The sequence below is a fragment of the Elephantulus edwardii genome, unplaced genomic scaffold, assembly GCF_000299155.1.
Source record: "Elephantulus edwardii isolate Elephantulus edwardi_28Jun2011 unplaced genomic scaffold, EleEdw1.0 scaffold00147, whole genome shotgun sequence".
Taxonomy (NCBI): Eukaryota; Metazoa; Chordata; class Mammalia; order Macroscelidea; family Macroscelididae; genus Elephantulus; species Elephantulus edwardii.
Window position 1 is genome coordinate 8,037,911 of NW_006399897.1, and position 15,761 is coordinate 8,053,671.

The 15,761-nt window shown below is 37.0% G+C and overlaps 1 protein-coding gene across 1 annotated transcript in view; it reads left to right on the forward strand.

Annotated features, from left to right (window-relative positions):
- Positions 1-15,761, forward strand: part of MYO16 (myosin XVI) — a 951,959-nt gene that overhangs the window by 278,387 nt on the left and 657,811 nt on the right. The window contains exons 5-6 of the mRNA XM_006894620.1: positions 3,840-3,948; positions 14,014-14,138. Of these exons, the coding sequence (XP_006894682.1) occupies positions 3,840-3,948; positions 14,014-14,138 (234 nt within the window). The remainder of the gene's footprint in view (positions 1-3,839; positions 3,949-14,013; positions 14,139-15,761) is intronic.

Sequence of the window (15,761 nt, forward strand, 5' to 3'; positions counted from 1 at the left end):
ACCTGTTTTAGCAACAAGAGATTGCCCTAGCAGGCGCTGAACTGACATTTTTCTGAAGTCATAAAGTCAGAGAAACGCACAAGCTTGGTAGCTACCCATCTGAGCTCAAGAGCACATGCCAATGTCTCGAAGAAAGCAAACCATCCCACACAATATTCAAGAGCAAAGCAAGATGTCACTCACAAAAGATGACACAAGAGCAACCGATACCCTGAAAGGAGAAGGGCTCATGGAAAATCCTGACACAGAACTTAAAAGAGAAGTGACTGAATATTTCCAATGGATGAAAGACAAACTTGATGAATTAAAAGATGTTACAAGCAAAGACCAGGAGGAGTTAAAAGAAACAATGCAAAACATTGCAGAGAAAACAAATAAGGCATTAGCGGCACTGGAAAAACAAGAATCCACCATTCAAAATGCAATGTTCTTAAGGATTGCATCTTAAAATTCTTCAAAATTGCATCAAAAATCCTTACCACTGAACTCTTTGGCATAGTAAGGTAGTATTTGAAAAAAATGTGTTAATTGAGGGCAAAAAAGACAAACAATAGGGAGTTGTGGTTCTACTCAAAGTTATGTGTGCCTCTCTGGTGATTCAAAACCATCAGATGCTCTGTGTAAGAAAGATAAACAACCTCTTCTCATGCAATTTACTCACTTTGACAACCTGCTAGAGTGTCAACTATGAGTCATTTCAGGCTATACAGCAGTGCGTTTGAGGTTTTGAGTATTATTGATTAGTGGCATGGAGTGGATATTATAATTAATACTGAGATGAGTGATGACGCTCTGTAGTTTGTGTTTTGTAAATGGATTTTTTAAAAATTGCCATGTGTAATGATTAACTTTATAAAACACAATTTATATGAATGTCATATCAAACACAATGTGAATGAAGGAATGTATGAAACACAGTTTACATGAATGAAACACATTGTATAAGAATTTTGTGTGCAAAGCAATATGAAAAAAAGGTACCTGGCTAGGTATAAAACTCAGTCTTTGAACATCTAAAGTTGAGTTCAAAGTACTAAGAAGATAATTCTAAATTTTTAAGGTCTTAAACTGTAGCTTTCCCTGTTCTTGTCCACTGTTAATTCACAACTGGCTCATAGCTGACCCTCCAGTGAGCTTTTTTAGGCTGTAAATTGTAGGAAAGGAGATTTCCAATTTTTCTCTCAGAGCAACTGGTGTATTCAAACTGCATGCCTTTGGGTTGATAGTGCAAGTTTTTACCCATTAGGTGGCCAGAAGTCACTTGCTTTCTGTATGCAAGTAGAAATCTGAAGTATATCACTTGCTTTCATCAATAAAAGAATATCTTTTTATGGTTATAGGAAAACCTAATATATTACACTTAACAAGGTTAGCAAAATAATTAATGAATTTTATAGTGACTATTGCTTTGTTGTTGTTATGTGCTGTCAAGTCACTGGCAACTCATAATGACCCTATGTACAACAGGCCTAAACCCTGCTCTATCCCTTGCCAATCTTATTGTCTCTGACATGCCTATCCCCATTACACTAGTGGCAGAATCTATCCATCACAGCAAGGGTCTTCCTCTCCTGTGCTGTCTCTCCATGCTCCGAAGCATGACGTCCCTCTCTAAAGAATGATCTCACCTTGCAACATGACCAAATTATGTCAGATGGAGCTTCAAAATCCTTGCCTCTAAGGAGCAGCCTGGCTTCACACTCTCTAGGATGAACTTGTTTGTTGTCCTAGCAGTTCATGGTATATTCAATACTCTTTGCCAGTGCCAAAGTTCAAAGGCATCAACTCTCCTTATATTATCCTTAGTCATTGTCTACCTCTCTGATGCCACTCCTGCTTCCAAGCTTGTTTTAATTAGTGAGCTCCACCAAACTACTGTCCACCATGAGTAACCATTATCGCATTTGATGCATCAGTGTCACAGTGTTTTGCATCACAGCAACCATGAGTTACCTCTGTATGGAAAATGGACAGACCGATGCTATACCACTTAGAAGAATGTTTAACCAAAAACAACTTATACCAGGCCTGAGGGCCACAGCCTCCAGAAATTCTAAGAACTTGGAGAAATAATGAAAGTTATACAATTGTTCAGGTCTTTCATTCACAGGATCTCTATGAGTTGTCTACAACTCGATGGCAGTTAACACCACCACCACCAACATAGAGTATTTAGGCCTGGTGGATAGAAGTAGACCAGGATAAAAAAAAAATTTACTTAGAAAACCAGTAGAATAACCCACATATTTTAATATATAAAAATATGAATGTAACATATCATTCTATATAAAAGTATAATTTAGGGTATTATATGAATTATGCTAACACTAAACAGTGAATAAACATGACTGTAGAATCTTATGCTTTTAAATTGTAGTAATGACAAAGAATATTGTATATCACACAGATACCAAAAGAACAGGCAAATCTTAGAGAAAATGCAACCAGGATGTGTCCAGGCAAGGATGGTGAAACCTCATTTCTTTTTCTCTGGGCATGTTGTAAAGGTGGGTCAGTTCTTGGAATAAGGCATTGTACTTGGACAGGCTAAATGTCAAAGTAAAAATAGGAAGGCCCACAGCAAGATAGACTGACACTTTAACAATGAGTTTAGCTATGTAGGACATCAAGAAGATGACATGGTTCAGGATGAAATTCCAATCTGTGTTATTCATGAGGTCACTCTGAGGTATACTAACCTCAAAGGTATGAAATGACACCTCAACACAGAATATTACTCTGTCAAAGAATTGGGAGGAATATTGCATATGTCTGAACTGAATTGAATGGTATGTATTAAGAGCCATATAGTAAAGTTTGGACAATTCTGTGACTTCAGAAGAAAGTTATGAGGCTCGACTTGAAGATTTCTTTGGAGCTCATTAAAATATGTGAAAAATTTATGACAAATATTTCAAAACTGAAAGCATAGCTATCATTGTATTTATGTTGACTGGGAAATGTGGGCAATAGTCTTACTCAAAGATACTGATTAAGGGATTTTTGGTGGTAAAAGATGCTCGGTAGGCATATTTAATAATTAATGGTTATGCTTTTGCTTAGAAAATAGTTTTTAAAAGGATAAAAATAACCAAAAGGCATTGGTCTGATCTTAAAATGCTCCAATGGTGAATTTATATGGAGAACAGGATGTATAAGGATTTTATAGGATAGACTGAATAAAAGCAAAGTTCCCCTTGGTCAGAGAAGAATTTAGCATTCAGAAAATGGGATGACGGAATACTCCTGTTGTGCTAGAAATAAATCTTGATTTTAGGGCAGCCATTGATTTTAGGTGGTGTGGTTTGGCTTGGATTAAATATTTTGGGTGTAGGAATAGGTGTGGGAGAAATAGTTGCCATTACAGGTCAGATAAATACATACATACAAACATACATACATACATACATACATACATACATACATACATAAAATCATATGCTTTTCCATCAAGCCAGAAGCCAATTCTAGCTGACATTTAATAGGTTTTCAGATTCTGTAATTGCAGGCAAATTTAAAATAAAATAAAATAAAATAAAATAAAGAGCCTGTATATCTTTCTCCCACCTACCTACTGGTGGATTTGAACCACCAGGTAAATATTGTGTTTGGTTTTGCAGCACAACTTCCTATGACCTATACCAGAGCTCCTGCCAAGTACTAAGGAAACATCTTTATGTCTGCAAAGTTTCCCTCAAATTTATACATATTTTTTAAAAACAATTCATGAGTCCCCAGGAATAAATGTAACATAAACTTTACTCTGTTTCCAAGTTAAGAATGAACTGGAACTTTTAATCTGTTTTCTATTTTTTTGTTCCTACCATCCTCATATATAGGCTGGAGCCAATGTACTTCTTCAAGATGTTAATGGAAATATTCCATTAGATTATGCTGTAGAAGGCACGGAATCAAGCTCTATCCTATTGACCTATCTGGATGAAAATGGTAAGCAGAATCTTTGAAACACTGTGGGAGTAAAAAGATTAAAAGGTAGAATATGAAAGTATGTTTAGTTAGATATTTATTATCTTATAATTTCAGATTGATGTTGGTTCTGATGTTCGTTCTTAAGGTTATGTAAAATAGGTATTTTTCTATTAAGTCTTTCATTGCTGTCTCTGTAGTTCATTGTTTGTTTATACAGTGGAATTCTGCAAGCTATCAGGGATCTAGAGGGCAACAATGAAGGAACATTTTAACAAGCATTTTTAAATCCATAATTAGTAAGACTGAGTTTGTAATTATGGCCTGCTCTCCGTTGGGAGGGGAGAGGAAGTGAACCAGGACAATTGAGTTTTGAGTTAATGAGAGGAAGGTTATTTAGAATATACTTTTTTAGAAGCAGATAGTTCTGGTTGGAATTATACATGACTTAGTTAGGGTTAGGAGATCGCTAACTAGAATGTTGGTGGTTTAATTCTACCAGAAGCTCTGAGGGCGGGGGGGAACAACAAACCCAACAACAAAGATTACATTCCCTAGAGTACAACCTTGGCAATGTCGCAGGGCAATCTAGCCTGTTTTCTAGAATCACTGGGAGTCAGAATCAACTGAACAGCAGTGGGTTTTGGAAGTGAGAGTGCAAAGTCAAGGACAATCTCTACAGCACCCTGAATCCATTCCTTAAAAACGCAAATGTCAAAAGAAACCTCATGATCATGGTGCTAGTGTGTAAAGATGAGACCGAGCCTCCAAATGCAATAGCTGACAAAAGAATGTTTAATTGCATAGAACCCAATGTGTAATTTTATGAGTAAGTCCAGCCTTGGGAAAGTAAGACATCTTAGAATTCCTGAGTCAAATATGATATTAGTGTTTTCTTCTTTTAAAAACAAAGAAACCCACAATTTTTTTAAAATTCTGCTGTTTATATAGAAATACCAACAGAAATTCCAATCCCTTTAAATATATAATTCTTAATCAGAGCAAACGTTTCAATTTCTCAGAGCCTTGCAGTGCTAATGAATCTGACCTTCATGCCTCCAAGAAAATCCTTTGTGTCTGCCTGTCTTATTGTTCCCAGTGTTCTTTACCTCCTCCACATCATCTTTTTTTAAAAAAGGTTTATTCTGAGAATGGCTTAGAATAATAATAATTAGTACTTAGCAACCATTTTCTTTAAAAAAAAAAAAAGCAGCCTCATTAACTCTGAAAGCAAAGTAAGTGTTGCTGTCTTCATTCGGAGAAGTCGAGAGCTGCACTTGTGCTGAGGAAAGACCTTATGTCAGGGCTGCAGTACTAGAAGGAGGCACTGGGCAAATCCTGAGTGGTGTATCCCATCATCCACTTAACCTGTGCTCTAATACCCCTTCCTATCCTGTATAAGGGATTGCTGTCCCACATTACATCAGAGAGAATGAAGTTATGTGGATGTCACTGTTGGGATCCTTATTATTTGGTCCTTTGCCAATTTTATGGAGTTGTGAATTTTCATGAAGATCTTGGATGCGATTTGGTTAGTTGAACAAGTTTATAGTTATGCTGTCTGATTTTCATGTTTTTCTAAAATTCTAAAAGCCATGAATATAAGTATGTTTTTAAGTGAACGACATAGCATGCTAGTCCCTTGTTGGACACATATTTCAGTGCACCCCCGCTAACAGAAGCCTTGAAAGAAACACCTGGCTATAGACTTGGGGAAAAAAAAAACACAGCAAAAACCCAACACAAGAAAACCAACAAAACCCAAGCCATTTAATGCCATGTGGAGCACAGATATACTCTCAACTACATGGAATCGCTTTGAGGAGTCAACTTTGACTTTGTAGCAGCTGATTTTTTACTTGTTTCAGATTTTTCAAAAGAATGGAAATTATTTTACACTGTTCCAATTCAGTAAATAATGTTATTTGATAAGAATCTGTAGTTTTAACAAAATCAGTATACTTTTTATGAATAACAACAGCAACAGCTACAAACATGTAGCTGTATTCCTTTGAGAAGAGGACTTTTTTTAAACACTAAGGACAAAATATGGAGGTGTTGGTCTGAATGACCAGGAGAAAAATCTGTCATAACTATGGTTGTCATAGTCAGTTTGAAAAAACATGTTTGCTGGAACAAATTCAATTTAATATCTCTTAAATTTTTTATTTTGTTTTCCATTTGTCACTGCTGTCACATTGGCCTCTGCTTTCCTATCCATCTGCTGCTTTTTTCAACTGATTCCCAGTTAGGCTCTGTTTATGTCAGTATCCCTCCTACTAATCTGAATTATCTGTTTTAGTCTCTAGTAAGTAATATCTAATTTAATTTATTCACCAGACCTCATATTAGCATTGTTTTCACAATCTGTTGTAACACTATGCACTGATGTCATCAGAAATTTCTAATATTCTGAGATGAGATTTTTATTATTATGTGGCTCTTAGTATTTCAGCACTAGGTTATTACAAGTATAAGATCTCAATCTTTGTATTTTCACTAAGAATCATACCGTTTCAAGTCAGAACACTTATCACTTTGTCACATCAGGATGCTTGTGACAGGAGGCAGGCAAGGTCCTGAACAAGTTGATTGCATGGAAAAGCTCTGGTCACAGGTTATAATTGTACTGTCACTGCCGACGTATAGTGTAAATTTGAGCACAGCAATTAACCTCAGCTCACCATGGAGCCTCCCATCCTGTAAAATGAGACAACCGTGAAGGGCTGATTGAGCATTTGATGCATATTGGAGTGCCACTGCAAGGTAAACCAGCTGGCAGTCTACGAAAGCAATTGATTATAAAATGAACTTGCAAGGCGAGAAGGCACTGCCATGAGAAGCTTTGTTGGCCCCAGGCTAATATTTGATGTGCGGGGGTGGGTGGGGTGGGTGAGAAAGAAATACAGATATGTGTAAAAACAAAACAAAAAGGAAGATGAAAAAAACAAATACAGCATGACTATGAGAATGTGATCACCTACTGTCCTAGCTCCTTCCTCTTAGAGAATGTTGTTCATCCCCCTTGATACTGGCCTGATTCTTGGCAAAGTATACAGGATGAACAAAGTGCTGGTCCTGGATCATACCTACAGTAGGTGGTGGATATAAATATTTATTCATAGGCTTCTCATTGAGTGCTTTTTTAAATAAGACACTAGACTTTTAGAGGGGGGGGGAATGCTCCTGCGAGGTGCCAGAAGTAGATTTTAATCTGAGAGATCCTGTGAATGAAACCCTGTTCTGTTCTGTCCTGTCTTGGATGAGTCTCATGTTTATTCTCCTGTTACCTCTTGGTGGACTCCACAAAGTAAACCGTAGTCACCACCATTCTCTAAAATGCCTCCATAATTACCTTCCTTAGTTCTCCAGCAATTGCTCACTTTTCTGTCCTGATAGATTTTCTCATCTCCCTGTGTGCTGTATGGTACCTGCTCAATCCGGAAAACATTTTTTCCCTAGTGTCATCTTTTCCTCTTTTATTTTGGACATTCTACATAGTGTTTTTAAGACCATCTGTGGGAACTCCCAATACCCAAAAGGTTAATCATTTCCAAGGATTTGTCTTTGATTATGTTCTTGGGGTATGCCATCCTCTTCTGTAAGCTCAGTAACTAGTCTATTTTCAAAATATGCTTCTAATTGAGATATCTTAGAGATCCTTCAATTTCTTTTTATTTATAGTTTTATTGACTATGTAGATATGGCTTAGACAATAATCTTCAGTGTGCAGTTTGTTACTTTCTTGAACGAGGAATTCTGGTGGTCTAGTGGCAAGAAGCTGCACTGCAATCCTAAAGGCACATGGTTTGAGGCCACCAGCTGCTCCATGGAAGAAGGATGAGCAATCACCTCCTGTGTGATTAACTGCCTCTGAAAACATGCCGGAGAGTCAGCTAGGGATTGGTTCAGACTCTATGGTACACAACAAAAACAACATGAAATCACTGAGGAGAAAGAATATTTTACCTACAAGATCTATGATGATAGTTATAGAACAGGGTTCAAGTCTTTTGTTAATAGTGTCGCTATGAGTTGTACTTAACTCCATAGCATTTAACAAAAATAACAAGAAGAGCTATAGAAGTTTTTCCATAAATGATATTTCAGCTAAGCATTGTTTTTCTTGTTGTTATATGCCATTTAGTCACCTGTGACTCATAGCAATCCTATGTAAAATTTCTGTGAACCCTGTCCTATCCTGAGCCCATCTCACTGACTCCAACATACCTTACCCCTTAACCCCAGTTAATCTATCTAATTTGGGTTATCCCTCTCATGTGCTGTCCCTACACACTTCTAAAGACAGTGTCCTCCTCCAAGGATGGTCTTTCCTGGTCATTTGCCCAAAATACATGAGATGGAACTGTAAAATTTTTGCCTCCAAGATGAAACTTGAAGACAGGCAGACCTGTTTATTCTCTTGTCAGTTCATGGTATGTTCAATACTTTTCTTCAGCTCTACAACTCAAAAGCATCGATGTTTCTTCTATCATCCTTAGTCATTCCGCTGTTCTCTGATGCATAGCAACTAATTGCAAAGATTATGACCTGGATCAGGCCCACCTTAGTCTCTTGAGTGACATTGTTGTTCTTCAGTACTTTAGAAAACATTCACTAAACATCAGGTAGACAATTGTAGTTTGTTAAGGAAATTTGATGGTTCAGAGTGATCTAGCCAGAGTGAGAATCATTTGCAAAGAGAAAGAGGTAAATAAAGCATAAAAACCTGGTTAGGATGCTATTTTACTAAAAATACAGAGATCATGAAAGCATTAAAATGGAACATAATATTACTGTTCTTAGGTGTCATCAAGTTGTTCATGACTCATAGAGACACACTATATACAACAGAACTGAGCCCTATCCTGTGCCATCCTCATCATCCCTGACATACTTGAGCCCATTGTTGAAGTCGTTGTATCTTTCCGTCTGGTTGAGGAGCGTCCTCTTTTTTGCTGACCTCCATCTTTCCAAGCATGATTTTGCTCACCAAGAAACAGCTTCTTCTAGCAAAGTATACAAGATGAAGCTTTGTCATCTTTGCCTCCAAGAGCACCCTGCCTGTACTTTCTCAAAGACATACCTGTTTGTTCTTTTGGCAATCCATGGAATACTCAATACACTTCTCCAACACCATAGCTTGAAGACTTCATTTTTTCTTCAGTCATCCTTATTCATTGTCCAATATAAGATGATCTAAAGCAGCTTGTAGTTTATCCCATGAAAATGAAAAATATAAAAATTAAACAGCTGGATTATTAAAAAAATATTATCTTAGAAAGAACAGAGTTTGATTTTACAATTAAGATAGAAATCATATTGACATGAGAAGTTAATGTAATTTTAAGTTTACAGAAACATCTATTGATACTGTTAAGTAAATCATGCAATAGTTATAGCATTGCATATAATGCCTGGCAAATATCAGATAAATAATTTTGTTGTAAAACCATGAGCTTACTTACCAATTTTGTGTTAATAGATTATATCTAAGCAAGACATGTTTATTTTTTCCAGAAAGATTGTGAAAATGAAGCTAATTTTTTGGATAAAGGAAAAAATCAATCTATTGCTATTGCTTTGGAAGCAAGAGTGGCATCCACTTCCTAAACAACATGGTCTGGAAACTATGGACTTTGATAAATGTTGATAGTTGTAGAAAGGCTTCGGGCCTTTGTTCATAGGGTCACTATGAATTGTGCTTTAACTCAAGGGCAGTCAACAACAATAACAACATTGATGTTGTTACACATCTTCAAGTTGGTTGTTAATCCCAGTTACTTTTTATAAAACGTAACAAAATATTGTCTGATACTACTTTATCCTCATAATCACTGCTATGTAGGTAGCTATTGGTGTGACCACTGTTCCAAGCTATTACACTGAAGACCTTTTTCTTATCTGACTCACTCTTCATCTTTCCAAGTTCAATATCCTTCTCTAGGGATTAGTTTCTTCTTATACCATGTCCACAGAAATATGAAATGTTGGCTATCTTTCTTAGGAACATTCTAGTTTTTCTTAGGAGATATATTTCATTTCTCTTATAATCTTTGCTGTATTCATGGAGCTCTTGTGGCATAGTTCATAGCAGATTGTGCTGTCAACCCCAAAGCTGTGCATCTCTGACAGTTTAAATCCATTAGCCATCCCGTGGAAGGAAGAGTCTCCTGTTACAATATACAGCCTCAGAAACTCAGTGAAGGGTGCTATGAGTTAGAACTCACTGAAAGTCTAGATTGAGTGATGTTGTTGGTGTTGTTATATGCCATCGAGTTGCTTGCGACTAATAGCGACCCTATGTACAAGAGCCTTAAATGCTGTTCTATCCTGTGCCAACCTAGCCATCTCAAACGCACTCATTCCCACCAGTCCAGTCACAGAATCGATCCATGTCATCAAAGGTCTTCCTCTCCTTCGCTGCCCCTCCACTCTGCCAAGCATGATGTCCCTCTCCAAGGACCAGTCGCTCCTTGCAACATGCCCAGAATACGTCAGATGGAGCTTCAGAATCCTTGACTCCAGGGAACACTCTGGCTTCACCCTCTCCAGGACAAACCTGTTTGTTCTCCTAGCAGTCCGTGGTATATTGAACACTCGTCTCCAGCATCACAGCTCAAAGGCATCAATCAGCTTTCTATTAACCCTAGTCACTGTCCAACTCTGATACATAGCGTGTAATTGTGAAGACTATAGCCTGGATCAGACACACCTTAGTCTCTAGCCTGATGTCATTGCTCTTCAGTACTCTTGAGAGGTCCCTCAAAGCTGACTTTCCCAATGCAATTCATCTCTTGATATTCTGGCTACTGTAACCAAGATTTTTACTGTGGAGCCAAGTAAATGAAAACTGTTAACTATCTCAATCTCTTCACCATCCTTACTGATGCTGCCAATTGGTCCAATGGTGAGAATCTGTTTTCTTGATGTTGAGCTTCAATCCATATAGGAGGTTGCTATCCTTGACCTTATGCAGCAAGCATTTCAGGTCCTCTTCAGTTTCAGCAAGCAGGGTTGTGTCACCTGCATAATGCAGGTTGTGGATGACTCTTCCACCAATCCTGATGCCACATTCCTCCTCATACAGCCCAACATCTTGGATGATCTGTTCTACATACAGATTGAAAAGATATGGAGACAGAATACATCCCTGATGGACCCCTTCTTGATTTTGAACTATGTAGTGTCTCCTTGCTATGTTCTGACAACTCCCTCTTGGTCCAAGTACAGGTTTTGCATTAGCACAATCAAATGTTCTAGAATTCCCATTCTTCTCAGAGTCAGCCACAGCTTGTTGTGATCCAGACAGTCTAAAGCCTTTGCATAGTCAATGAAGCACAGATAGTCATTCTTCTGGTATTTTCTGCTTTCTGCCAAGGTCCATCTAACATTAGCTAAAATATCCCTAGTACCACATCCTCTTCTAAATCCAGGCTGTACACTGGCAGTTCTCTGTGGACATATTGTTCCAAACGTTTTTGGATAATTTTCAACAGAATCTTGCTTGCATATGGTATTAATGATATTGTTCAATAATTTCCACACTCCTTTGGGTCACCTTTCTTTGGAATGGGAACAAACAGCTGTCTTTTCCAGTCAGTGGGCCAGCTGGCTGTCCTCCAGATTTCCTGGCACAACTTAGCACATCCAGAGCAGTGTCTGTCTGTTGAAATATGTCAATTGGTATGCCATCAACTCCTGGAGCCTTGTTTTTTGCCAATTCCTTTAGAGCAATTTGAACTTCCTCCTTCATCACCATAAGCTCCTGCTCATATGTTATTTCATGAAATTCCTCTGTGTCAGCCAATTCCTTCTGATACAGTGATTCTGCGTATTCCTTCCATCTTCTCTTGATATTTCCTGGATCATTTAATATACTGCCCAAAGTATCCTTAAGTATTGCCACCCGTGGCTTGAATTGTTTTTCAGCTCCTTCAGCTAGTTCAGCCCTTTTGATTTTCTGACTCCAGCTCTCTGCACATTTCATTATAGTATCTTGCTTTGTCATCCCAGGCTGCCTTTTGAAATTTTCTGTTCAGCTCTTTGATTTCTTGGTTTCTTCCTTTAGCTTTGGCTTCTCGGAGCTCTAATGCAATACTCAGAGTCTCATCTGACATCCATCTTGGTCTTTTCTTCTTTTTCATCCTTTGTAATGATCTTTTGCATTCTTCATGGATGATTTTCTTGATATCCTCCCAGAGCTCATTTGGTCTATGCTCATTGGTGATCAAGGCTTCAAATCTGTTCCTGAGATGATTTTGAAGTTCAAGTGGGATAGACTTAAGATCAAATTTTGGTTCCCATGGACTTGATTTAATTTTCCTCAACTTCAGCTTGAACTTTCATATGAGTAGTTGGTGGTCTGTCCCACAATCAGCACCCGGCTTAGTTTTCACTGCTGATATTGTGCTTCTCCACCAAGTCTTTCCACAAATGGAATCTATTTGTTTCCTATGCACATCATCAGGTGAAATCCATGTGTATAGCCTGTGTTTATGTTTTATTATCAATGTTTTTCCTATTTAGGGCTGATTTTGTTTTATTGTTATTGCTATTATTTGTCATTGAGTTAGAACTTACTCATAGCTAGCACTTAGTGGGTTTTCAGAGGCAATTAAATGCATGAGAGAAAAGTGCCCATATTTCTCCTGTAAAACAGCTGTTAGATTTGAACTAGCATACTTTTGGATTGGTGATAGAACTTCTTACCCACTAGACCATCATGGCTTCTGTTTTGTTAGTCAAAATCGCTTCAAATTACTAGTCAGTGCCTACTATGTACAGTCCGATGAGCTGAAATGTGTTAATGATGAGATACAGGCCACCAGGAAATTATCCTCTCATTTAAACTCAGGCTAACTTCATACTTAATGTAAGCATAAAAAGGAAGTGAGCAGACCTGAACCCTCTGTGCAACCACTTCAGCCAAATTACACTAAGAGATTTTTAGTCACTTAGTTTATTTATTTCTACTGACATTAACAATTACAAAATGTTGAATTGGAGCACCATTTTCAACACTGCAGTTCATTCTGAAATAATTTTGATGCATACTGAAAAGTTATATAGTACGAAGAGTTCTCATATAACCTTCACTAACTCTGTAGTCTTAAAACTTTACATAATTATGATTGCTGTTGTTGTTGTTAGGTTCTCTCAAGTCGTAGACGACTCATAGCAACCCTATGAAAGAAAGGCCCAAGCACTGTTCATACATAGAGTTTCCGGAGGCAAGCCATTTCGGAAGTGGATCCCGCTCCTGCTTCCAGGCTTGTTTTAGTCGAGAAGCTCCAGCCAACACTGTCCACCATGGGTATCCATTACCATGCTTGGCACATCAGTGTCCCAGTGTTCAGCATCACAGCAACCATGAGTTACCTCTGTACAGCAATGCACAGACCAGTGCTATACCACCTACAAGAATGTTTGACAGGAAAACAATTTGAAGCTGGCCTGAGGACTGCAGATTAAAAACATCGACCTTCGGCTTGGTAGCATGACTTTCTTTCCACTAGGCCAACTTAGCTCTCTCTCTCTGTCATTGTTGTTGTGGTTGTTACATGTCATTGAGTCATAGACAACTCATAGCGACCCTAACAACATAATTATGATCTATTTATAAGAATTAAGAAACACTGGTACAATGTTGTTATGCAAAATAAACTATAGAATTTATTGAATATCCTTTTACTAATATAATTTCCCTATTCTTAGATACTAAACTTAATGTAGTAGAAACATTTTGACCAGAAATAGGAAAGAACAGATACTTACATATCTAATGCATTTAAACTAGTTTGAGTAGTGTATATTGATTTTTCACATGAAATAAAATAGTCTATATATAAGATCCAATATATCTTTGAGATATACGAAGATAAAATGTCCACTTCTTATAAAGACTATAATTTATTTGGAAATTAAATCTGTTAAGAAATAATAGGTGCTTGAAGGGAGCAGTCACAATAATAGTTGAAGAAAGACCATGAAAATAATGAAAAAAAACTACTGTTTTTTTTTTTCATTTCTAGCAACTAGAAACATCTTTAGAATTATTGTTGAAAGGCTCTTTCTCTCCCCTAGGAGTGGATATGACAGCTCTACGCCAGATGAAGCTTCAGAGGCCAATGAGTATGTTAACAGATGTCAAACACTTCTTATCATCTGGAGGAAATGTTAACGAGAAAAATGATGAAGGAGTAACACTGGTAAGTTGATATATTTAATTGAAGAAATTCTGTATATATATATATATATATAATTGTTGACTTTCTATGGGTGAATTTATATACAGGATTTTCTTTTTCTCATTGCATGTTTATATGTATTCCAGGATTTCTAAAGTGAATGTCTATTACAATTAAAATCAGGAAAAAAATTGTTTTACAAAATTCAAAGCTGATTAGAACTATATTAAACACTCCACCTCCCCAAATATATCAACTTCTCTATACTGTGATTTATAGTACTATGCAAAAATCTTCTATTCTCTACATTGATAAAATTATCCTACATGTTGTAAAGGTTAAACCATTTAATGTTACTGAGACAGAATTAAAAATGGGATACATTGAATTAATCTCTTGTGAGATACACAAAAGATTAAAGGGAGAGTAGAGACCATTCTATAAGAAAGGAGAGACGGGGGGAAAGTATGTGCTTTAAACTTAGGGGTTTTGTGCTGAAAACCAACAAGATCCAGGGAATATGAAAAAAAAATATATATATATAGTCAAATAAAATGCTGGGCTCACAGATATTGAAATGATAGAAAGAGTTTACTACAAAACTGACAGAAAGGAAAAGTCTTTTCTACAACTAGTTATCTGAATTCATACTTCTAGCCTCCTAAATAAATTATCTGAACTAAAGGCATCCACTAGTGGTATTTTCTTTATAGTAACACTAGATAAATTAGGCAAATATTCATTCTGTTCTTTAATAAACATGAATTACATATGTAAGCATAATTGTTGTTATTGTTATATGCCATCAAGTCGCCTCATAGTGACCCTCAAAGCACAACTGCTGTGAAGCCTACCTGTTTTGAGCCAATCTCACTGACTCCAATACACCTACCTTTATTGTCCCAGTTACTGTATCAATCCATCTCATCAAGGGTCTTCCTCTCTTGCACTCTCTTATACCTCTACCCTTTTGAGCATGATATCCTTCTCTGAGGACCAGTCCTTCCTGGCCCAAAGTCTGTGAAATGGAGTTTCAAAATCCTATTCTCCAAGGAGAAATTTGGTTTCACCTTTTCCAAGACAGAAATCCCATAGAAAAGTGAAAAATATTTGATAATGACACACCTGAAAAGGGACCCTTATCTAAAATTTATAGAATATTTCAGCATTTCAACCAAAAAAACCCAATCCCATTACAAAAGGAGCTGAAGAAAAGCTTTTTACCAAAGTGTATATTCAGATGGCCAATAAACACATGAAGAAATGTTTTTTTTTAAAAAAATATTTTTTTAATTTTAATGGACAGTCACAGAGATTTTGGATTTTCATTCATTCATTATTGCACTTTTTTCTTTATCCCCTTCCCACCAGTTCGATCCTCTCTTTGAAAAGCAAAAGATAAACTTCTTCATTGGTATGCAATGCCCCCAACCGTGACCCTGCCCCCCTACCCCAAATGCATTCCACTATGCAACCTTAATTCTGGATTCTTTGGATAATCATAATATGCTATCATATATCATTTTTAAACTGTTCTCTCCCTCATCTGTTTCAATTCAGTAAACATAATCTATCCAGTTTTTCTGAAGGGTATACGCCAGGGATGTGTCCTATCTCCATACCTTTACAACCTGTATGCAGAGC